At 44.6% G+C, this 26,240-nt stretch overlaps 1 protein-coding gene across 1 annotated transcript in view; it reads left to right on the forward strand.

Moving 5' to 3' along the window:
* Window positions 1–26,240, forward strand: part of LOC147717702 (E3 ubiquitin-protein ligase TRIM39-like) — a 429,018-nt gene that overhangs the window by 123,146 nt on the left and 279,632 nt on the right. The window contains exon 3 of the mRNA XM_086924489.1: window positions 14,740–14,970. Coding sequence (XP_086780615.1) covers window positions 14,740–14,970 — 231 coding nt within the window. The remainder of the gene's footprint in view (window positions 1–14,739; window positions 14,971–26,240) is intronic.

Below are 26,240 nucleotides of genomic sequence, written 5' to 3' on the forward strand. Positions count from 1 at the left end.
ACTAAATTGTTGCAGCTTGAATCTTTGTATCTGAGCTTCCTCCAAGTCCTTCAGCTTCGAAAATGCCATTCCCTACGACCGTCCGCAACGTTTCTTGACGCACTTCGTTCTGTGTAGCAATAGTCAATCCCTAGGAGTTCCCAGGAACCGACGGTCTTTAACCTAGCGTCAAGACCTACTATCCAGAAGGAAGTACGCGCGCGGCCCTACGGCCTTTAATGCACAAAATATATATATATATATATATAAAAACAATGTCTCTCGGCTGTGGAAGCAAAAAGTATAAGGAATGAAGCTCAATGTATATACACAGGAATAATCACAATAATATGAATGTTCAAAACTGATCGCGGAAAACGGGATGATGCAGGTGTCAATACAGCAAAGCAGGATCTTTTATTAGTCTTTAGTGCTAGATCGCAAAAAGTATCGGGTTTTCCCAGGACGTGTCTGCTCGTCGAACAAAGGATCCGTTGAAGAGACAGCGTCCTGCTGATCAGTTGAGTGTTCTGGTCTTGAGTCTTTTGATGACAATTGTTCAACAGTGTCTTTCTGCTGCGCTGAGGATTCTCCAACAGGCTGTGCGTCGCTGAAGGGTACAAACGCCGGCAATCCTTCGGTTTCAGTTGACGCGATGCCTCTCCTCACCCACGGGTCTGCCGGCAAAGGGATAGGGACCTTTTTGGTATGGGTGGCGTGCACCCAATTCTTCCGTCCCTCGAGACGAACAGCAGTCCTCGTGGCAAGGAGAACCTGGTAGGGTCCAGTAAACCTCGGGTCCAAGTTGTTCTTGCGCGAAAAGTTCCGCGTCACCACCCAATCTCCGGGCTGGAGCTGGTGGCCTGGACCCTCCGTCTGCGTCGGCAGTGCGTCGTAAACCTGTTGGTGAATTAACCTCAGTTTAGCAGTCAAGTCATGAAGGTAATCGATCAACATTGGGTACTCAAGATCACAGAACACACCTGTCCTAGGAACCCCCCACACATTCGCAGGACGGCCGAACACTATTTCATCGGGACTAAGCCCTACTCGGGAGTGTACAGTCGCCCTAGTTGACAGTAATGCTAAAGGTAAAGCGTCAGGCCACGAAAGACCAGTCGTAGCCTGAATCTTTGCTAGTTTCAGTTTAAGGATACCGTTATACCCCTCAACCAAACCAGCTGACTGGGGATGATTGGCGCTGTGGAATTTCTGATTAATTCCAAGGCCCTTACACACACTCTTCATCACACTTCCCACAAACTCACTTCCGTTATCTGACCACACGACTCTAGGCATTCCATACCGAGGAAAATATTCCTTCAGTAGGATTTTCGCAGTAGACAAAGCAGTATTGTCTTTGAGAGGATAAGCCTCGATCCATCGGGAGAATGCGCAAACCACAACTAAAACGTATTTCAGGTTATTGCATCTCTCCATATGGATGAAGTCCAATTGGATCACCTCAAAGGGACATGAAGGGGGAGCAAAACTGCCCGGAGGAGTTGGGGTTCCTTTGCCAGGATTGTACATCATGCACACCATACAATTCTTCACCAGACGTTCAGCACATTTCGTGATACCATCATTCTTCCACACAGGAGACAACAACTTACAAATACCTTTCGCGCTAATATGTGCTAACCCATGCGCCATTGTCACAACGGCCAGCACATACGCATCGGGCAACAACCATCTTTTCTGATCCGACAAATCAATCCAACAACCATTCGCATCCAACTTTCCCGTGCTTTCTTTCCACTTCGCCTTTTCAGTCTCGGTGGCCTCATTCTGAATTTCTTTCACACTTTCAATAGTGTCTTCACACATGATCGACTCTGTAGGCCACCTAACCGAACTCGTCACATACATTCGAGTGCTAAGGTTCCGGCCAGTCTCCTTAGCAATCTCATCCGCAAACGCATTACCACGACCAACATCATCCGTCACCTTACGATGCTCACTACATTTAACAATCGCTACCTGCGTAGGCAACGTCAGTGCATCCAAAAGATCATTTACAAGCTGGCCATGCTGAATCTTCGTACCGTGCAACGTCAAGAAACCTCTCTCTCTCCACAATCGTCCAAAACTATGTGCGACGCCAAATGCATATTGGCTGTCGGTAAACACATTCACACGTTTCCCTTTTGCTAACACACACGCTCTAGTGAGAGCGATCAACTCTGCAGCTTGGGCAGAATTCTGATTCAATCTTGCAGTCTCAACAACAGTATTCAACGTTACAACAGCATACGCAGTAGTCACATCGCCATTCGGCAACTTAAAACATGACCCATCCACATACAGTGTACCATCTGGGTCTTCCAATGGGGTGTTTTTAAGGTCCACTCGACCTTTTGTTTCCTCTTCCGTCCTCAAGTAACAATCATGTTCTGCTACTTCATCTGACTCTGAGCTAATTGGTAACAAAGTTGCCGGGTTCAGAACATTGCAACGTTTTATCTGAATATGACTTGCCAGCAACGTCAGCTCGTACCCAGACAATCTCGCACTCGTCAAGTGCTGGGTTTTCGTACGATTCAAAAGAGTATCGACTGCATGCGGAACCATCACCGTAAGCATATTATCCATGACCAGTCCTGCTGATTGTCGGATGGAGACCGCAGCTGCCGCAGTTGCTCTCAAACAACTCGGCAATGCTCTAGCTACTGGGTCCAAGGTCGAGGAAAAATATGCACATGGACGTTGTTTACCACCAAAAGGTTGCGTTAGAACACTCAAAGCACAACCTTCCCTCTCGTGAACATATAGTGTAAACGGCTTACTGTAGTCAGGAGTACCCAACACAGGAGCCGAACACAATGAATCACGCAATTCAGAAAAACTTTTCTGACATTCTTCCGTCCATGGTAAAGGAGTTGAAACATCCTTGCACGTAAGAGCCACCAATGGTTTCGCTAGCAATGAAAAATTAGGAATCCATTGCCTGCAGTACGACGTGATACCTAGGAAAGCACGCACATCTCTTTGGGTTTTTGGCACAGCCATTCGCGCAATCGCTGCAATTCTCTCTGGGGTCAACCTCCTTCCCTCCTTTGACAATAAGTGACCTAGATAGGTTACTTCTTGACAACAATATTGGAGTTTAGAAGGGGACACCTTATGATTCAACTCACAGAGATGTTGCAGCAACGACACCGTAGCAATTTTGCAAATGTCCTGAGTATCAGCAGCCACCAATAAGTCATCGACGTATTGGATCAAGGCCGCACCGGCCGGCAACCTAAACGCATCCAGTTGACCCTTCAAGGCTTGACTGTAAATCGATGGACTCTCACAGTAGCCCTGAGGAGCGCGTTTAAACCGGAAGCTGCGTCCACCGAGAGAGAAACCGAAAAGGTCTCTACTCTCCTCGGCAATCGGGATGCTGAAGAACGCATTCTTCAAGTCAATCACCGAGAACCACGATGCAGAAGCTGGAATCAGAGTCAGTAGCGCCGTGATGTCAGGCACAACAGGGAATTGAGGAACCACAATTTTATTCACCTCCCGTAAATCGATAACAAAGCGATAAACAGGCGGTTTTGAAGGATCAGTACGTTTAAGAATGGGCAGTACAGGGCTGTTGCACACGTTTCCCCGAGTCTCTTCAATAACGTCTTTCTCGATCAGATCATAAATGATCGCTAACAATGCTCGTTCACCATCAAGAGAGATACGGTACTGGGGAATACGTGGCAATCTCACATTAGATTTCAACTGAACAACATAAGGGGAGATGTCAAGCAGGCCCACGTCATTTGGACCCGTTGCCCACAAAGACGCAGGAAGAGAACTCAATTCCGGTGGAAGCTTATCGAGAGACAAATACATAGGAGAGACAACCCTCTCTCTTAACGTAAGCTTTACACCCGCAGGAGAACAATACAAAGTTGCATACAAACGTTTAAGCAAATCCAGGCCCAAAAGATTTTCACCACAGCCAGTAGTCAAAATCAACGGAGCTCGAAGCTCACGTGGCCCAATTGTAAGGGGCAAAGGGCGCGAAACTGGATTGCTAACGGGGGCGCCAGAGAATCCAACGGAAACATTTGTTAAGCCAGACAAAGGTGCGCCAGGGAGTTTCGAATGCATAATAGAACTTTTCGCTGCACCAGTGTCCAACAGAAAAGGCTCAACGACGCCCGATGTAGCAACTGCGACGTAAGGCCCTCTCTGATCAACCGGAACTGATACCACTCCCTCTCCTTGTCTTTGGCTGTCCTAGTAATTACTGTCGTCAGTTCCCTGATCGACGTAATAATCGTCTACATTGTACTGCGCAGATCGTCCTTGCGATGATCCACGTTGATCGAAACAATTATTAGAATTAGAGGAGTTATCAGAACGATCATTCTGAGCACCACGACCCCTACCACGTGATACCTGATGAGAACCACCACGACCTCCTTTGGACGAATTGCCACTATTGCGATCATTCAAAACAGGGCAATTGAATTTAATGTGTCCCTCCTGTCTACAATAAGCACATTGATTGTACCCTAACGATGATCTTTGGGAGGAGGAGTCATTACGCGGCTGCGATCGATTCGATTGCGACTGCGATCTATTCTGTTGGGATGCATTCTGATTTGAACGCGGAGGATATGCTTGTTGCAACAACACTTTAGTTTTTAGCTCTTTCGTCTTTTTATCAGCACGGTCGTTCTCCTCTTTCTCTCTATTCTCATAATATTGCGCTGTAGCCAATATCTGAGCTGAGGTAGAAACGGCCCATGCATTTTCCGAATTCTTTAATTTATTGCTCAAATCGGGCAGTAAGTTCGAAACAAATTTATCCACAAACAATCGCTGACCACCCTCGGTACCCATATCCTGTCCACTATGGTCAATGAATGCTTCCTCGAACCTCGTAAAGAAGTCGGAAACACTCTCATCCTTCTTTTGCTTACAAGCTGACAATTTGTCCCAGTTCACCCTCATGGCTGGCATAAGAGTTTTCATTAACGTTATTATTCTTTGAGGAAGATCAACAATCAGCTGGTCGGGTTTAGCACCACCAGTTTGTCCGGCATCTGCCGCTACAATGGCAGCCCAAGCACCACCTAATTCATTCGGATGGTTTTCCTGACGAATCTTAGCCCATACCGGTTGCGGTACGACATTGCCGAACAACATATCGATATCGGCAAGATTCATTACCGTAGCATCTACGAGCTGCGATAATTCTTTGTAATACCCTGTAGGATTTTTGCGAGGGTCAGGCAAAGATTGCTTCACCTGTAACACTTCCGAGCGTTTCCATGGGAGATGTATCCATACTCTCTGGAAATGCCCCACTGTCGTCGGAGGTTGAGCATTAGGATTAGGTGGCATCCAAACCGGTGGAACTTCTCGCATAGGAAATTGGCCAGACTCATCTGGCTGTCTTTCAATATCCTCAACAAACAAGGCTTGGGGTATCGGAGTGGGACGAAGAGATAGCAACCGCTCAACAGCACGTCGAACGTTGGTATCCACTATCAGTCCGTTCGAGAACTGGAGCTGAAGATCAGACAAAGCGGTCAGCACCTCGTCAGGTGCATCGGCAGATATCTGATCGCGAAGGACCTTACACATTTCCTCGAACACATATCTCTGGGTTGGCACGTTGAATTGACAAAATGTGTCGAGTACAATACGGGGTGGATTTCTAAGAGGATTTGCCATCCAACCCATCGCCATATTATATAGCGCAACGCGTTCTCTGTTACCAGGAAGCTGACTACGTCTCTGAGGACCATCGGAACCAGCGGACCCAAGAACAGGTCCGAGCGAATGAAAGAAGCTAGCCGCAAGAGGGGAAGTACGAGAACGAGTAGAGGGAGAAGTATAAGACACAGGACTAACAAGCGAAGGAGTAAAAACAGTAGCAACAGCAGGAGTTAACAAAACAGGAGCAGTAGCGGGAGCAGGAGTATGTGGAAGCGGAGGAGCAGTAGGGATAGCAGTAGGCAAAGGAGCAGGAACAGTCGGAAGTACGGGTGCAGGTTGAGGAACAGGCGGAGGAAGAATAGGCGGAAGAATAGGTACGGCAGGAACCACAGGAGCTGCGGTACCCTGTACGTACGGAGGTGGCGACTTCATAAGATAAGACATTAAAGGATCCTCAACTGACTCTTCCTTCTTTTCCGACTCCGTAGGCAAAACGGGATAACATTTATCTACGGTCATACGCTGTAGTCTATCAAACACTTCCTTATCCTTAACCTCCTTGTCGCGCTGAAATTGCTCTGCTTTCTTCACTATGGTCGCAACATTATCTCGCTGATTTCGTTTAGTCTGTCTGATTTCTTTCTGTCGGGCTTCTTTACGCCACAACCGAAAGGCATCAAACATGGCCGGCCTTGACTTTCTTTCGAACAATTTAATCTCTAGATTATCTAAGATCGGGGCCTCGAAGCTACCATGAGGTGGCCAACGAAGATCACCGTCCTTCTTCGTGTATTTGATCCAGTAATCATTAAAAGTAATCGGGCCTAGCCCATGTTTACTGTACAGTTCATAAGTGGGAGTTCCAACCAGAGGTATCGGACACGAGTCCTCCAGCCGGGAATCCGTACCACAAGGTCTGAAACAACTAAACAAAGTACTGCGACCAGGCATCTTGCACACTAGCCGAGTTTCACAAACTTCAAGGGTTACGGGATTTACCAAGTCCCAGCAAAGAACAAAACCCTCGGTTTTTGGCGGCTGCAGTCGTCAAACAACACAACAAAGTACCAAGAACCACAAATGCAATGGAACCATGCAACCACTAAGTAACCACAACCAAGGACTCTGGGAGCGACCCACAAATACTTAACTCAAAGATCGATGGCGTCACCAGGAAGGCCCGTCAATCGTCTCGCTCTACCAAGGTCTACGCCAGGCGCCAAAACAGGTCTACAGTCAGGGCAGCAGTCCGTCGCAGCCGTCAGGAGGCGGGAATCTTCGCGGGAAAAGTCTTCGGGCCACTTATTTCGACAACAGGATCGATGAAGCGGGGTGCATCTTCCCTCGGAGATTTCACACGAAGTTCCTCACGATCGTCGGGCTTGGACCGGTACCACTGATGCAGCCCCACGTTGGGCGCCAACTGAAGGACTGGGTTATTTAGAACCCAGCGGTGCCAGGGCACAACACCTGAAACCTTCGTGGGTAACCTGCTCCGGCGTACGAATCACAGAGACACGGGACACTTCCTTCGACGTCAAAGATTCAAGGTTTATTTGCTGCAGGGAACACAGAAATCACGACAAGTACAACGCGTGCAACTTGGGGAGACTGCTTCAAATTGGTTCTGTGGATCGCTCCTTTTATACACAATTTTCCCATAGAGTTACATTGAACACAAAAGTTTATGACCCGGTTCCCACAATTATCCCCCAGAGGGGTCGCTTTGGTCACTTTGAAACGCACAAGGTCCGGGACATAAGTGCGGAAACATTTGGCGGTTCCCAACTGTAAAAACCCATCTTCCCACCATTAGCGCATTCCAATCACTGGTAAAACTGATCGAAATAGGAACAAGGACAGGTGCAGAGGAAGAGGGAAACAGTGGGGAGATCGGAAAGGGTGTAAAAGGGGAGGTATCAGGAAACACGAGATACAGGCATCAAAGGGACGTGCCTAATGAGATGCACGGCTAAGACAATAAGTCCGTGCGGCAAGATGAGCCTCGAGCGGCGCCATCTGCCTTGCAGTATCATCCCCCTCATCATAAAGACACTTACAAAGGACATGTGTCTTCCGCAAATATCTTGGGAGTCCCAGGGTCGCGATGCGGACAACGTCCGTTCGCTGGCTACTTGAGGGCAAGAGACAAAATGGATGCCGTATCTAAGATGGAACCCGTGGGTACAGATAAAAATACCCACGTAACAGACGAACGGTTTAGGTTAGCACAGCGAAACTGCGTACACCCACTAAACTCGTCATTTGCGGTTCATAGATACCAGACTCGACTATATTCGTGCGAGTCGAAAGCACCACTTACAATTGTCACGGAACCTCAAGAGTGAGGGTGATAGATAGCTAGAGGGAGGGAAATAGATGGCTAGAGGGAGGGCGATAGATAGCTAGAGTGAGGGCGATAGATAGATAGAGTGAGGGCGATAGACAGATAGAGTGAGGGCGATAGATAGATAGATAGAGTGAGGGCGATAGATAGATAGATTAATAGAGTGAGGGGCGATAGATAGATAGAGTGAGGGGCGATAGAGTGAGGGCGATAGATAGATAGATAGAGTGAGGGCGATAGATAGATTAATAGAGTGAGGGGCGATAGATAGATAGAGTGAGGGGCGATAGAGTGAGGGCGATAGATAGATAGATAGAGTGAGGGCGATAGATAGATAGAGTGAGGGGCGATAGAGTGAGGGAGATAGATAGATAGATAGATAGATAGATAGATAGATAGATAGATAGAGTGAGGGCGATAGATAGATAGATAGATAGATAGATAGATAGATAGATAGATAGATAGATAGATAGATAGATAGATAGAGTGAGGGGCGATAGAGTGAGGGCTATAGATAGATAGATAGTGTAATTATGTGTTGTGTAATTATGTGGCACTGAGTGGTATTTGGAGTGTATGTTGCATTGAGTGCAGTGTAATTATGTGGCGTGTAATTATGCAGCACTGAGTGGTATTTGGAGCGTATGCTGCACTGAGCGCAGTGTAATTATGTAGCATATAATTATGTGCCACTGAGTGGTATTATGAGGAGTGTATGTTGTATTCAGTAGAGTGTAATTGTGTGGCGTGTAATTATGTGGCACTGAGTGGTATTGTTTGGAGTGTATGTTGCATTGTAATTATGTAGCATATAATTATGTGGCACTGAATGGTATTGTGTGGAGTGTGTGTTGCATTCAGTAGAGTGTGATTATGTGGTGTGTAATTATGTGGCACTGAGTGGTATTTGGAGTGTATGTTGCGTTGAGCGCAGTGTAATTATGTAGCATATAATTATGTGGCACTGAGTGTGTGAGGGTGCAGAGTGTGTGTGGCCTAAAGTAGGGTGAGGGCGCAGTGTGTGTGGCCTAAAGTTGTGTGAGTGCGCAGTGTGTGTGGCCTAAAGTAGTGTGAGGGCGCATTGTGTGTGGCCTAAAGTAGTGTGAGGGTGCAGTGTGTGTGGCCTAAAGTTGTGTGAGGGCACAGTGTGTGTGGCCGGCTCAGTGTGTGTGTTGTGGCACAGTCAAATGCATGTTTATGCCTGAATGGCCTTTTTTTTATAAGGAATGTAGCAGTTTGTTTCTTTGTTTGGTGATTGTATTGTGTAATAGTTCTATTTTATGTCTGTGAAAAATACAGGAAATGTTTGTGATAAATAACAGTGAAAACTGCATACAGGTGTTTTCAATTGTGTGTAATTTGTCATTGTTAAAAAAAAACGAGGGATAGGAGTGAAGTAATAATGAGTGCGGTAAACAAACAGGGGTGCAGTGTGTAAGGGTGTAGAGTGTGTGAGGGTGCAGAGTGTGTGAGGGTGCAGAGTGTGTGAGGGTGCAGAGTGTGTGAGGGTGCAGAGTGACGAAGTTTAAAGCAGGACATTTGGAAGGGGGGCAGCCTTCGTGTGTCTTTAAAAAGTAAAAAGCAATTTACAAAAAGCGACAGTACTATACGCAGAGAATGCTGCTCACAGAGAGGGTGGAAATGGGGAAAGATTTCAGCAGATAGAGTGCAAAACAAGGACGTTCACACACTAGGAGCAACAAGGATGGTGCGAACCGGGAGGACATGAAACGCGCAACAATTATTGTTATAATTACAGTGCTTTTCGCTCAATGGTTTCCAACTCCAGGGCTATCTCTTTGTTCGTCCCAAACTTTATTTGCAGTTCAAATTCCTCCGTAGGCACGAAAAGGGCCGTAAAATCTGCATACAAAACAGCAGATGGCGGCCTTTACATTTTTATAGATGAATTATCAGAAAGGTTCAATGAGAGATAATGACTTTGGATTAAAAGGTGGAAGGACAGTGGGTGACAAGATGCATGGATGGTTTTGTGAAAGGATAGGCGGATGAAACGGGGGAGGTAAATGGCTCCATGGATAGGTGGGTGAATGGATGGATTGAGAAGCGGACGAAAGGATGGGTGGGTGGATGGATGGATGGGTGGGTGGGTGAAAGGATGGAAGAGTGTGAGAGGATGGGTGGGTGAAAGGATGGATGATTGTGAGTAGCTGGGTGGGTGAAAGGATGGATGAGTGTGAGAGGATGGGTGGGTAAAAGGATGGATGGATGGATGAGTGTGTGCCCTGCAGCCTCCTTTCTCTGTGTCCAAGTGTCCTTCAATATTTCTGCATCCGTGTCCACGTTTCTATTGCCCCAGTGTTCTTCAGGCTCCCTGCCCCAATCCTGTTCCGTGTCGTCACCTTTTGAGAGCGCATAGCTCTACATCGCGTGAGAGTCTAAACAGCTCCTAGGGAGCTCGCAGTAGTAATTCCACGTGCACGCACCTCTCTCGAAAGGCAGCTCGTTTACAATGTAGCTAGGATGGGGTTTAGATGCTGGCATTCTTCCTATAACAGGGATTGGAATGGTTAATAAACCAATTAATTCAACATTCAATTTGTCTTTTGTAGTGCAAGCGCGACGCACGCACTGCAGAAGCTAGCGCTTAGAGTAGAAACACTTAAGCAACACAGTGCTATGAACAATGGAGGTGACGTGACCAGCACGTAGTGATTTTAGGAGACCCGGGCTCGGCTAGTTCGTCACTGGCGACTATTACATGGGGAGAGGGGGAGGGCTTTAAGGCAGGCCACAGGTTTGGAGGAAGCCCACTGTAAAGAAACACAGAGATACGTGTGAATGAAGCATATTATAGCCTCTAAGTCATTAAGGTGGGGTGGGGGGTGCGTGGGGGGTTTCTTGCCAAATGGAAATGAAAGAGGCCAACTGAAAGGAAAGTCAGACAACTAAATTGAGGGAGAGGAACGGTACACAGGTATGGAACCGATGCAGAAAACAAAGAGACGCAGGAACCGTGTGCTAAACGAAAGACCACAGAGGCGGAAGAGAGGGGGGGGTGGGCGGGCAAGCAGAAGTGGAGCCAGTGTGCGACGAGGTGAGAAAGCAAGCGGACTGAACGGACTCTAAGCTTAATGTCCCTCAGGTCCTCCCCTCGGGCTGTCAGTTAATGCCCCATAGCCCCCTCTACAAGGTGGCATTTCTAATTATGTCCTTTCAGAGGGTGGGGTACTGTTTAGACAAATGTACTGGGTATGTTTTTGTGATTTTTTGTCTGGTTGCGTGATGGTTGCCAGTTAAAGAAGACCTTGATGGTTGTGGTGATACAACAATGATGGAAGCTATGGGCTTCACTGGTTCAAGGGAAATGTTAGGCCTGGTATGTTTATTATGAGAAGTTACCACCGCAGCAGGCCGGACCGGTTTATTGTGAGAAGTGTTTGTTGACGCTGACAGCCCGTGAACGGTGGATTGTTATCACACTGTGTTGAAGGCCGTAAACTGGTCGATTGGTACATGGAAGACGCTTATGTTGGTTGCTCTAAAAGAAAGAACACAGAGGTGGAAGAGAAGGGGGGGCGGGCAAACAGAAGTGAGGCCAGTGTGCGACGAGGCGAGAAAGCAAACATACAGACCGATGAAAGACAACAGGGACATGGGCGCATACAACAAACATGAGTGCATATTGCGACACATGGGGACGCGTATCAGGTGCAAAACAAAAAATACACTGCCCTTGCCCCTGCCGACCCCCTACAAATCAAAACATTGCAAATTGCTGTGTATGACTCGTAAGTAAGCAACAATTCTACATTGCCTGTAGCCCAGTACTGAACCAACACCTGCAGCTGCTGCTTAATTCCCTGCAATCACACGCAGATGTGGTTTCAAATGGCTTAGGAAAACACGGAGTGCTAGCTGATGGGGGGGGGGAGGGAGTCGGGGGAGCGGCTTCCTTTGAAGTCTGATGCCGAGACTCAGACAAATGGTGTGGGATGTGGCTGGCAATGGTGTGGGTGTGCGATGTGCACGCGCCTGGCTCACATGAACTGTACGTGATCCGCAGATAGGTAGACTTTTCGGACCGCTTACTGTAATCTCGCCTATTATCCCTATGGGATGGACAGGCGAGACCTAAAAAGGGCCCAATACTTATTCGCCAGAGAATCTTCCCATACTTTCCTACTAGGCCTATTTGTTCCGGTACTGATAATGGTGTGGCCATACATCCTGACAAGTCATGCGAGAAACCCAGAAACTATCAAACTATTGTTTTTAACCAGAGCAGTATACAGGGTTCCACTGACTTTCAAACTGTTATACTTCATTTTTTGGGGGGATTCCAACTTGTCACATGGGCTCAGATTGTCAACTTTTACATTGTTCCTCTGATTTTCAGCCTGGCTATCCTTCTATTCAAACCCTTAACAACCCAAAATGTCCTGTCTATCCTCTGCTTTTGAGTTAAAGCTATGACTGTACAGTCCACTTAACCTGACATGGCAGAGGCGTCAACCTCTCCCAACTTGATCAGGCACTCTGGCTAAAACCATTTTGTGTTTTAAAGGCACTTCGTGTGCATAGACTGTTGGGATGGAGTTCGCTCCAGCATTGGGTTGACCTCACTTGTCTCCCTTGTGATATTGTGTATAGTAATTATTCGTTCACTTCAAAATCTTTCTTTTCATGAGACAATTGGCTGATTGTATGTCATGGTTTTTAGTGTTTATTGATACAGAAGTAAAGTACTATCATGGTTGCTTCCATTTCCTCTTTGCAGGTGACGTTAGCGGTCTCTATTTCATAATTTTACCTAATAGAGGTTCTTGGCTTGATCCAAGACTCGCTTGCCACACACATCCAATGCCAGAGCAAGAATGCTACACAATCTCACCAAGAAGCACTTAATGTTATCCCATCCTTTCTGTGCCCCAGCTCAGCTACCTCCCTGCCTGAACCGGACCTCCACCCACAGTGTCTACAAAGCATCCACTAACTAGCTGCAGAATATTCATTGAGGCACTGCTAAATTTATACTCCTGTTGAGATGCAAGATGGGCGGTCAGAACCTTGTCACTTGGATCACTGCTGAGGAAAGGAACCAGCAAAATGTATCATCATTGGAGGAGCTCCACCAGACAACATGGACTAGATAGGTTTTCTGATGGCATAGGAAATATGAGCTACCGATTATGGGGCAGTGACACAATGCTGCATCATGCATAGCCATCTGGGCATGGTGGAAGCGGCCACACTGGCTAGTTCCAGAACTTGCACTACTTGCGTAATGCTTTAGTGATAGCTAATGAGATTCAAGGCAAGCCTCTGACCAGGGTATCTAACTATCGATACAATATAGAAGCCTTTGCTGATGTGGTCCCCATAGGTATTGATTTAGACTGCTGTTTTGTTAACCCTGTTCACGACCAAACACTACATTACGTTATCAATCTTTTCGGTGACGGAGTTAGTACCAGAGGAGGAGAGTCCATGTCTGGATTGACTTGGATTGTCAATTTGAGATATATTGAACTGCCTCACTAAGAGAGGAAGAATTAAAGCCCCAGTCTTATAGAACCTACAGATTCCAGGAGAAGGAAGTCAAAAGAAATACTACGAATCCTGCACATGCCAAGAACCTGAGCCAGTGATGGACTGTGTAATAGGCATAGATTCACCAGCGGATTGTGCAGCAGACCACAGGAAGAACTTCAGCAGCAGGTGGAGACTCTTACGATTGCTCTTCCTCTAGGCTCTTCATTTTGAGCTGGAGAGAGGAGCTCATCAGATGGGGACCGAGGGTGGGGGGAAAGTCCCTAATTGGCATGTAAGGCTGCTATTTCACATGGCGGTGGTGAAAGCCAAGGCCGATCAAAATTACCATTTCTGCGGCGTGGAGAAGACTGTCACTTTGTTGTTTAATGTCACAATTCTACCAATCTGGTATAGGTAACCGACATTCAACAACTCTCCGGACCTGGCAGCAAATGGTAAAAGGAGTCTTGTAGGGCCCCCGCCAGAACCCTTTAATCAGTCCAGGAGGTGGGCCAACAGCCTAGAGAAGTAAAAAACAGCAAAGATAGCTGGAGTCCGCTGGAAACTGCCAAGTCTTCTGCCGGTAACCGAGGGCGTAGTGTTCCACAGAGTGCACACCCAGGTACTGATAGAAGCACATTGGTGCATGGAAAACATGAACACGGGTGTCCAGGCCATCATTCTCTACGAGCCACCCCTGACATCTGCCCATAGAAGCACTTGATAGGCCCATGCTGTCTACCTTTGCAGTGGTAATATGTCCATACATGGGTTGTTAATCTCTTTAACACTTGCCATGTTCAGTTCACTTGCCAACTTTAGCCATCCATCATTAAAGGATTATGGGTGGTACCACTCTTAGCAAAGTATGTTACTAAAGTAGTTAAGACCCTCCTGTGTGCTTGTAATTGTATACACGTTCGTTTTTTTTCTCTAGACTTTCCATTTGCTAACTTTTCACTTATTTTTGTCAGTAAATCCACTATTGATGGGTTCAAATTAAAGATCTGCAGCTTATATTACTAATAAATCTTTGGGTTAATAAGCTATGTTTAAAACCTTGCGATGGGTGAAATGAGTGGCTGAGCTGAATCTTTGATGTGTTTTTGCACAGATTGTTTATGTCAGACTCCATATGTTATCGTAAATACATAGTTAGCTTTATAAATGTATGTTTTTGAAGCAGACCATATGATTACACTTTGGTGTTCCATACAAATACATAAAAGATGTGCTTTGTTTTGTTGTTTTTAATGAAGGGAAACTTCAAGAACCAGGTGGAGGAGATCCGTGGTACATTTGAGCTCCTGAAGAAGTTTTTGGACAAGGAAGAGCAACAACTTCTGAGCAAACTGGAAAACGAGCATAAAGAACATATGAAGAACATTCAAGAGAAACTGCGTGAACTGGAGAAGCAGCAATCCACCCACCAGGAGCTGATCACAGAGATAGAGGGAAAGTGTCAGCAGCAGGAAGTGGAGCTACTGAAGGTGAGAGACAAATGTCTGTTGAACTAGAGGGAGGAAACAGGAGCAAGTGGATCTGCAGAAATATTTTATATAAACATAATTTTTTGTTTTTCATGCACCATTTACCATTGCTTGAGATTCTCCTACATTTGCACTGGGAGGGACGCAAACCAATGCCTCTTTCGGGCAGAGAAGTAGGAAGTCATCTGGAGTTCATTTGCTTTCCTCTGCCTTGCATTGCAGTAAATAGAGTAACCTACTGCATCAGTTACCTTTTTCTTTATTTACCATGACTTATAAATGCATTTATTAAATACGTCTTTTATTGTTTTTTTTTAATTTGAATTTATCTGCACCGTTAAGAAACTGTTTCTATAGTTAACTTTTAAATCTTACTTTGAGCAATAAATATGTCAGTGGGGGTGTGAATAGATTATTTTCTTCAGCTAAAAGAGAACCATGTAAACTACACTGTGGTTTTATTTAACAAGCATTTGCATAGCAAATAGGTCTCGCCTTTGGGACCTTATAAGTGTTTAGGCATGCGGCAGTTAATGTTGTTGCAGTAAGGATATTGTACTGCATAACTAAATACTTATAAGGTTTGAAAGGCGAGACCTATTGGCTATGCCAATGCTTGTTGTATATTTGCCACTGGAATGGTGTTGAGGGGCCAGGTACGTTCACTTTAACTAAGATTACAACCAGTACCCTTTTAAAGGACTGGCGTTAGCAAAAACCTTTTGATTTTACAAACACTAAATGTATAGCACTCTTTCAGTCAGCCCTCTTCGTCCATTCCTCTGTTGGTGTGTCATTCACATTTTTCTTCCACCACCTCAGCATGGGGTAGAGGGTAGGCCCACTTCCGTCACTGAGAGTGATGGTATTCTGCCCTTTGACAAAGAGCACATCCATACATTTGTTGCGTGCTTATCTAGGTTCCTGATCGATACTGTGACCTTATGCCCCTATTCGGCTATAAATCCATTTATTCCCTATATTGGCATAACCGTTCAAGTGCGATTTTCTGAAAAGTCATCTCTGGCCTCACACGAACAGAGCCACATTCCAGCATGACTCTCTGCTACTTCCTTTGCGACCAATTAGTGCAATGACAGAGCAGCAGTCACTATCTGATATTCCTAGATAACACTCCGAGTTCTTCAACAAGATAAAAACTTAGCAAACCTGGAAATCCCCGCTTGCTATGTTTTGATTAGTAATGGAACTCTAATGAGCAACTGATAACTGTCACTTCCTAGTGACATCTTTAATTGACGTCTTATGTCCAGCAAACTTGCGTCAAACCCGGCACCTGTCAGGTATAAATATTACCAACGTTGCCTTAAGCAATGCGAACCTGTTGCCTGCTGATGTACGAGCTACTGAATCCAGCTGCCTGCATGACCCTGTGTTGGTAAAAACTAGCACTCTGTCGCTGCAGCCTGCTATCCTGTGGTGGTGAAGCTGCTGATTACCATTATCGCCGCTACAGCGCGACCTATGGTGCAGTACGCTTGAGGAGCCGTGCAGCCGTCCTCTGCGAAGACATCCAGTCCAGCTGCCCGCGGACGCTGTCACCCCTCCTTCCTCGACGCGCTGAAGAGAGAAGCCGCTGCATTTCTCGTGCAGAGAAATCCAGTCACGGCGCTTCCGGTTTACCCTCGCGGGTGACTGGGATATCGAGAGAGACCCCTGAAGGAGATACCAATCCTCCATCATTCTATTCAGAGGTATGGTGTTGACTAAACCCTTAGACGAGAATTCTTGACACAAACCTTGGCAAAACCAACTTAACTTAAAGCTACTTACTTACTCCCCTTCTCACGTGTTAGGCTTAGGTCAGGCACACTGGGGTAGGCTTAGTTAGAAGCACCAGTTGAGTATGTTAGCCTAATGTATATATGACTGTATATATGTTTTATTACTTTTAAACCATTGTATGGCTAAGAAACCATATCAATGCTTTTACAGTTCTATTTCGCAATACTTATCTTACTGTACGTACTTTTTATAATAACAGTTATTGCAATTGTGGCAATACATTTCTCTTGTATGAGAAGAAAGACTGTTCAATAAATGTTAACCCTTTATTGACAAACGCCCGTCTCTCTATTCTCTACATCTCGTGAAAGTAAACTGCACTAGACTGACTGAGTGAAATCTATGTCTATTGTTTCACACGACCCTAGAGATCGAATCTTGATCTGAGGAGCAAAGTTGTCATGTTGCACGGTTGTTGGAAAACTGAATCCCTTCTTGTCTGTGCCAAGGAAGCTGATCACTTCCTATGCAGAGAAGAAAGTTTCCAGTGACCTCTGAGCTAGTTGGTAACACAACCCAATTAAGTTTAGCATAGTCAGTGGAGGCCTGGAATATCTGCAGTTCCACGTCGATACTACTGTTTATGTTATTCCAATGCGCAGGGCCTAGTGGGAAACTAGGAACTACACTGCATGGCGCCCAAACGTTTGGTAAGGCGATAAACTAACGCAAGACTTGTAGAGTAACTCAGTCGTGCATATTTCACACCCCTTTCTCCCGTAAATACTCCAATAGACGTCTGGAGTGGGTGAAAGATTAAAATCCGCCCGACCTTAGTAGGAAGAGATTCCTATGTAAAGCTCTGGTTTATTCAACGTTGAAGGATACAGTGTTCCAAAATATTGTGCACCTAATCTTTGTCTCCTTGGAGACCTACTCTGCAAAAACCGCATTTTTACAATGCCAGAAAACGGAACCTCTGGGGCCGCAGCAGATGCGACTCAGCAAGGTCCCGAACACACAGACCCGGGTGCTATTATCATCCCGGTCCAGTTAAGAAGATCTATAACTTTAAAACTTATAGAAAACGGACTGACACCACATGGTGGTACAGTAATTTTCGTGATAGAGGCTCACGAGTATCGGCAGACAGAGGTATTCTATTCATGGATAAACTTTCCAGCGGTAAACGCTATAACACAAGAGTTTCACTATTACAAAATAGAGGAACCTCCGGGAGAGTACGCTCCTTTCGAGGAGGTTGAAATCCCACTTAAATTTCAAGAGCACCTGCTCTGGTTTAATGGCGCCCTAAAACACAATGATCACATAACTAGGCTCGGTCCACTAGGTAGACCAGGAGCCACGTGGCCGGTTCTAGCCAGCTACACACCACATCCTGACATTGCAAAAATGTCTAATGAAGAGCTGTTAGCACAGCTAAACACATTAATAAAAATACATAGGCAATTAGTCCAATATGTAATACGGACTGCAACAGTCCAGCCAGCTGTTAATACACCACAGCTGACCCCTCATCAGGGGAACACAAATAAAATTACACCACAGAACATACAGTCATGTCTTGGTAAAACACCCGTAAAACGGGAACAAATTCCTTTCTGGTTAGCCCAGAAAATCACTCAAATAGAGGCAGTTTTTCCTGATACTACCCCTATTGAGAAACACAGAATCTTGACCATCTGCCTTCCTATGGGAATCGCACCACACGTGGAGGACTGCGACACTTGGGGTACAGTCTTTGCTTCCATTTACACAAAAACACACGGTGTTCCGTCTATGGCGGTAATACCAGAAGTGCTAAAACAGATTCAAAATGAATTCGGTCCAGAGCCCGCTTTAAATCTAGGTATGAAATTACTGAAAGATTTCAAGCAGGTCACGGCTATATTATTAGCCAACATAAAGGGAGAAGCAGCATCTGTGGCGATTCGCCAGAAGTTGAAGGAAACAGATATAAAAGATCCTGTTGAGCTTGCAAAAATCATAGAAAAATGCTATGAAGAATTAGGTAGAGACAGCTTGGGTGGAAAACCAGTTAAGCCCCAACTGCTCGAAAATCCTGAAAAATTATTTATTAAAAATAATTCAAATACTCCTAAAAAGAGCTGGGATGGAAATAAACAATCCACTCCCAAGGAAAAAGTTTTCCAGTCCAGAGGAAGGTCTCCTCGACGGAGGGAAAGAACTCCGACTCGAGAACGCCAGTCTCCCCAACGGGAGCCCTCTGAGAAAAGATATAACCTTAGAAATAGGGATAATCTGAAAAAACCTGATAGATATCAAAGTATTGATACACGTCCCTCTCGATCTTTTCCACAGAATTCGGAAAGAAGAGGACGGTCAGACCCAGGAGAGCACACCAAGTCCAAAGACAAGGAACCTGCTCAAAATAAGAAATCTCAATTTCAGAAAAAGAAGGTAGCGAGTATTAGAATAATCAACCATGCCGAGAATACTGAGGACACAGTTGAAAAACGGGGAGTGGGCATTGACAATGTTGGACAGTGCAGCAGAAATCAGTATAGCGCGCAAGATCTTGATGAATCATCTGGAGACAGTGGACACGAATGAATACATTCAGGTTGAAACTGCTGACACCAGACTTAGCGAGCCCCATAAAATATACGAAATAACATTGCGTATGGAGGGTGATAAGACTAGGAAAATTAAGGGTCTATTTTGGGATAAGCTCTCAAAAGGCTATGATATTCTGTTAGCTGAAAAAGATTGGCCCCCAGAGTTTGTCAGGGAGTGCCCTCGTGGCGAAGAAGTGATTATGCCTGCCTTCTCGAATCACATTCCGATTCACAAAAAATATACATATGCAAGGAAATGGGCAGTAGCCCAGGCACCTGCATTGTATAAAAATCATGTAGGATGGGATGAGGATTCACCGCCTCACAAAATCCAACTAAAAAGTGAACCAACTGCCCAACGGCAGTATCCCATAAAGCAAGAAGCTAAAAAACAAGTCAGGGAGATCTTAGATCAACTTGAGTACCAGGGGGTGATTGAAACATGCACCTCTCAAATGAACAATCCTTTGTTTCCTGTCTCCAAGCCAGACAATTCATATTGTCTAGTTTTGGACTACAGACACCTTAATACATGTTGCAAAACTTTTGCAGTACAAAACTCGCATTGTGCAGCCCTAATGAATAACATAGTTAGGAAAAAATATAAAACGACATTAGACATTTCTAATGGCTTCTTTTGTCAAAACATTGCACCAGAAAGCAGATATTTGACCGCTTTCTCCGCATTTGGGTCGCAGAAAAAATTCTGTCGTCTCCCACAGGGGTTCAAGAACAGCCCAAGACTATTCTCAGCTAGGGTAACAGAGTTACTACAAATCTATGATGATGAAGCATTGTCTTACGTAGATGATATTTATCTCACATACGACGACTTGGATACTCACTTGAAAAGAGTGAACACCATTATACTTGGGTTCGCAGCAGAGGGTTACAAATTCAACTTTAAAAAGTCCCGAATTGCCCATCTGACAGTACTGTTTTTAGGGTACGAATTATCAAGTGAAGGGAAAAGCCTAGCGGACAACTTCTTAGAGAAGTGCGCTGTACTCCAAGCTCCAAAAACGCTGAAGAATTTACAATCAATACTAGGTTTTCTGAATTTCGGAAGAACTTACATACTAAATTACGCAGAGAGGGTTAAACCTCTCTACGAACTAATAAAACCTGATTTAAAACAAATCAATTGGACTCAAAAACACACAGAAATTTTGAGATCACTGCAAACAGACATGTTAGCAAAAACAAAATTAGATACACGTGACAACACGATCGATCTTGTAATCCGAGTCATCCCAGGAAGATGCGGATTCACGTACCTAACCTCTAATGAGGGAGAAAAGGTACCAATTTCAATTAAATCTCACTTGTACACACAAGCAGAAAAAACATTCAGTCACACAGAAAGAACTGTGAACGCAGTGCAAATCGCATTAGCAAATGAACGAGAACTAGCACACGGCAAACGGATTAATATCCTTACAGCGGAATCCGCCTTCGAGGCGCTATTCAGCCCAGTAAACCTGCCTACAGTGTCACTGGATCCGAAATGGATACAGTGCATAGATTCTCTAGGAGCGGAAGACGTGAAATACTATTTCGCCCCGCAATACAAAGAACTGAATGATTTAGAATATGAAGAAGAATATCCTCTGCCAATCGAAATCCTGCCTCTCCCACAATACGCCTGTATAATCTATACAGATAGCTCTGTACAGCATTTCAACGTAGAGAGCAAATCCTACAATGCAGCGTGTGCGATCATTAAAGGTCGTTGGCTGTGCGGTAAATTCAGACCGAAAGTAACAAAAACGGAATCAGTAAAGTACTGTTCGGTTCAAAGAACTGAAATCAGATCTTTAAAGATGGCGCTCGAAAATGCAGAACGCGAATTCCCCACACTTATAGTGTGCGATTCTCATTTTTGCGTCAACTCTTACAACAATAAACTGCAGAGTTGGATTGAAAACGACTACAAAGATGACACAGGTGCCACAATAAAGCATAAATTGCTCTGGAACGAGGTAGCTCTTTTACACAAAGAACTACAAAAGACTCACGTGATTCACGCACAGAGTCTTCAGCGTGATGGCGTTCACGTTGCAGGGAATTCATTGGCTAATACAGCCAAAGCGGAAGCAACTAACCCGGCTTCCGTAGCCACAGAAAAGCGTACAGATAAATACATAGACGGGGAAACCATGCTAGCAGTAAAAACGACCGTAAAAGGCGACTGTGCAGCACTACCCGTAAACTATCCACTCAATTATGCATACATAGTCGATGCAAACTCCGTTCCTTTTGCTCGAATCCCTGGAGTGGGGGATAGAGTAATTCCAAACATGAACAGGAGAATATTTTTAATAGCAGACGCACACATGGGTTTGGGTCTACGGCACAGAGAGATCAAGGAATCACTGACTGAATTACAATCAGTATTCTGGTGGCCGGGAATGAGTGTAGAACACCAAATATATGCAAACAACTGTGAAAACTGTAATAGGGATCGCAGTAGCGAACCTTGCTACCGGCTACCAGTCAGAAAGAGCGTAACGCTGCCTACACCCCATCCTGCGTCCTATTAATAGTTAAGGCGAAAAGCACTTAAAAAATGTGCCCCCAGCGCTCGGCTGACGCTAGAACGGTTATAAAAGATTTGCGAGTCCATATCGGCATATACGCAATTACCACGTTCCGTTCTGACCAGGGTCCTGCTTTCAGCTCTCGAGCCTATAAGGAGGCCATGGCCAGCATGGGAATTGGGTTGCGGTATTCTTGTCCGTCGCACAAGTGTGGTAGAAAGAAAAAGCCGGGATATAAAGCAATCTATAACAGCGAAGGTATTAGGTTCAGGCGCTGGGTGGATCAAACATTTAATAAGTGTCCAGACTAGTCTTAACAACATGCCAAGAAATTCTCTAAAAGGTTTCAGCCCATACGAACTATTGTTCGGAATTAGAATGAGCGTTCAGGACCTCGATAGTCAGATGTCAGTGGTACAAGAACAAACAACGCACTTTGATGTAAAGGATCGTTTGGCTATTTTACAGGAACTGAATGAAACAAGAAAATCATTAAGCAACATAAAGTTAAAGCAACAGCCAAGTACCACTGACGAGGCACCACCCGCAACAGCCCCAGCAAGGCCTGTCTGGATTCCAAAGATTGGGGATCTAGTCAGAGAAAAGATCGCGGTTAAGAAGGAATTTGGGCCTTCTTACAGAAAAGCAGTACCTGTCTTAGCAGTCACCGGAACAAGATCAGTTGTGCTACCGCCCCTTGCTGGTAAAAAGGAGAACAGAGTCGTGTCCATCGACCTGGTAAAACCACAAGCATGTGGCCTATAATCAACAGTAGGCCCAGTGGACTCCCAAGAAACAACAGAATACCCAAACTTGCAACAATCCAAGAGGTTCAAACTGAAAGACTAATCACATTAGATCAGCCTGCAGTGCACAATGAAGGACTATGCAATAATGCCATGGAACTCGTGCCTCTTGAAACACAGATTGAAACAGTTCGTCATGAAACAACACCAGTCTACAATGATGTGGCATCAGAAAGTGCTACCGAGAGACAGATTGAAAGAACAATCCCATCAATTGACAGAACTGCCTCTGGTTATTTCATCAACTTCGACAACTTCTCTGAAGATTTAAATGACCGCGAAGTGATGCCAGAAACAAAAAAGTATTTTAAAGAAAAAGCAACGGAACTCTTTCATCAACTGAAGGAAATCTACCTCATTTCCCCTTGGCTAGAGTTCTGGTTCGGTCTAGGTGTATTTTTCCTCCTGCTTTGGCTCATCATGGTACTTTGTTTGGGAAAATTCATTGAGGGAAAATATATTACAATGGCCACAGCAAGTCAGAACATCAACCTAGTCCTGAAACCACACAGATCATCCCACGTGAAGAAAAGAGAACTGTCAACAGTAAATGTCACAGCAATTCCAATACCTGGTGGGGTAGTATGGGAGAAAACAGACTATGAGATCTATGGTCCGGTCGAAATCCTGAAGTATCCTCATCAACTAAAGGTTTCCTTAAGTGACTTTGTAACACCAAGTACATTCTCTGATGATTGGGACTTTAACAGTATTAATGACATGATGTCTGATTTAGTAATGTCAGCTAGATTCACAGATCATGATTATTTACAAGGTTCATCTAGTTATGAGCAGTTATTCTGTTATACCCACTATGGGGATCATTACTTGCATAAATCTGCACAGCCTAGAAATGTTTTTATGTATAATCAATGGGAACATTGTGCTACACCACCTAAAAGCAGTTCTAAAGCATTTTTTGAGAAATTCAAATACTTCTCAGGGTTTAACACCAGTGATGCAGAAACGTTTTATTACAAACTGTTAGATAAAACAGGAATGAAAACAATGCTGACAAATTCTAAATTGATATATTCAGAAGCATTTTATGACAAAATGATGACATTTGGTTTTGATTATTGGAAAAATAATATTGAAACGAAAACAATTTGGGGTACAAAAGATTGGCAGGTGCAAGGCATAGAAGCACTGTTTAGAACCTGCATGATACCAGAACAAATGTTATTTTTAAATGACACAGTACACCAAACATCTTGTCTTGGCCCAGCTAAGATCAAAGACCTTAGAACACCGTCTATACCAAAGCCAATAGCTGAAAATGCAACCACAGATATTGAGTTAGACGTGTCACACATTTTACATTTCAACAGAACACATCCTGATTGGAAAAAGTGGTTAATCTGGCCTACAGACACAAATAGCTGTCAAGATAGGTTCCTGAATAAAACACAGGGGTTATAAATGACCAGATTAGACCCTAGATACTCCCAGAGACAACATCCAGGGATTATAACAACATACAGTGTAGGGAAACTCTGCCTAGAATGGCTAACTACATCCACACTGGCTGAAATTAAGCAACACTTGTCTTTATTAAAAGATGGTGCTGATTTGCGCGATTTCATTCTTGGACCACGCAAACAGCGTCAAAAGCGTTTCATAGCGACCAGTATCTATGCTGCTTACAACGAGGCTTGGAAAGTAAAGCAAATTGAAACTGCTGAAAAAATACGAGAAATTGATCATATTAATTTGGAGAAATCACTTTCTGTAGTAGACAATGGGTTAATGACTCTGTCTTCCAGAATATATTCTTTGGACAATATTGTATCCTCTGCCTTTGATGTGATAGACAGAGATTTGCTAATGTTACAACATGGCCAGTCTCAATTACGCTCTATTATAGAACTAGGCTGGACGCTGCAAAATCTTCGTTCAGGCTATGTGCCTTGGCGTTTAATCAACACAACGTCATTATTTTCCAGTTTTAACCTTACTGATAAACAGATCAGTTTGGCACAGAAAGGAGCAGACTATACAATCCTGAACATCGAAAAACTCGAGAGATTACCATTGACAATGTCAGAGAGTCCTGTCATTGAATGGATAATACACGGAATTATCACAATTCCGATAACAACTTTCCGATTTCATAAATGCCTTGAGTACATACCTGCTGGCCAATATGAACAATTGGGTAAGGGATATGTAAAATCCGAATGGAAATTACCATACACTCATTCTTGCTATAGTGACAGCGACAAAAATGTATTTCTTAGTGGTAACAACTGTAAACACTCACTAAGCGGTATACTTTTGTGTCAGGGTATTAATTTACACGGAGCATGTGATGGAAATTCAAACAACCTTTCATGCCACCAGCTAGTCACACCTGCAACTCAGATAGAGCCCTTCTTTATGCAACTCGCAAACGGGAGTTACATTCTTAGAACGGATCACAGGTGCTGTGGCCTCGCGCCCGGGAAAAGTTATCTAATACAAGTAACGTCCATGGTCAAATGTTGTATGCAAGCATTGTTCCAGAGCGGGCCTCCAGACATAGTGACTCCCCTCTGGCCTCGTCTGAATCTCTATTCTATACGAATTGATACATTAAGCAAAATGAAATCTGTGCTTTTACAGACAACAGTGCCTATAACGTCATCTAAAGAGACGTATGATCTTCTAGTCGCAAGGACGGCTACTGAAGTCCATGACCTTTTATCAACAAATTGTCCCGTGCATTTCGTAGAAATGTTCAGCCAACTCCTTAACATGTCTAGTGCAACAAGCATCCCAGGCATATTTAAGACAGTCTTTACGGGACTGCTAACACCCTTCCAGGCAATTTTGGGAATCTTTCCTAATTTTGTGCACTCCATTTTTGGTGGTATACCACTATTTTTGGGACTCATCGCAGGGATTCTATTTTTGACCATCCTGCTTCGTTATGGCAAGCCTCGGCTCAGACATAGCTCCCATGGGAATGGAAGAGACAATCCTAGCAATGCGCTACAGGGACAGGATAACTAACGTCCTCGGATTGGCCAGGCTGAGAGATCTAAACATGACCTGGTTCCTTTCATTCAGACCGATATGGCAAAATTGCATTTTACCTATGCTACGGTGTATGCTTTGCGGCGATGAATGCGTGTTGGACATCTGTCTTTCACTTCCATCAGCAGTACCAATGGACGTCAATACTTTGCTCAGTCCAATAACGGCTCACGCATTGTGTTGTCCCCAGCGGCTACCAATCCTGATGACGGCATTCGTGGAGACTCCTGTACTACAGCCAAGTGGTAACAGTGGAGCGAGTGACAAAAGCAACATCATCCAGGTACAACGTTCTGTGAACATTGCTGGTCCTGCCTTCGATGACAGCAATCATTCTCACACCTGCCAAGTTACAGCGCTATCTAATTTGGTTGAACTATCACCTGATTTTGTAGACCAATTCTTTGCGAGCCTGTCTGATACGATGTTCTCACCCATAGAGAAACAATAACTTTTTGAGAAGCTTTCCGACACACAGCGTTCCCATGAACTCTGAATTCGGCCTTCAGTTTTGATCAACAAAGACTGCAATAAGCTTTGGAACTCTGTTTCCCCGTTCA

This window comes from Lissotriton vulgaris, chromosome 5 (assembly GCF_964263255.1).
Source record: "Lissotriton vulgaris chromosome 5, aLisVul1.2, whole genome shotgun sequence".
NCBI lineage: Eukaryota > Metazoa > Chordata > Amphibia > Caudata > Salamandridae > Lissotriton > Lissotriton vulgaris.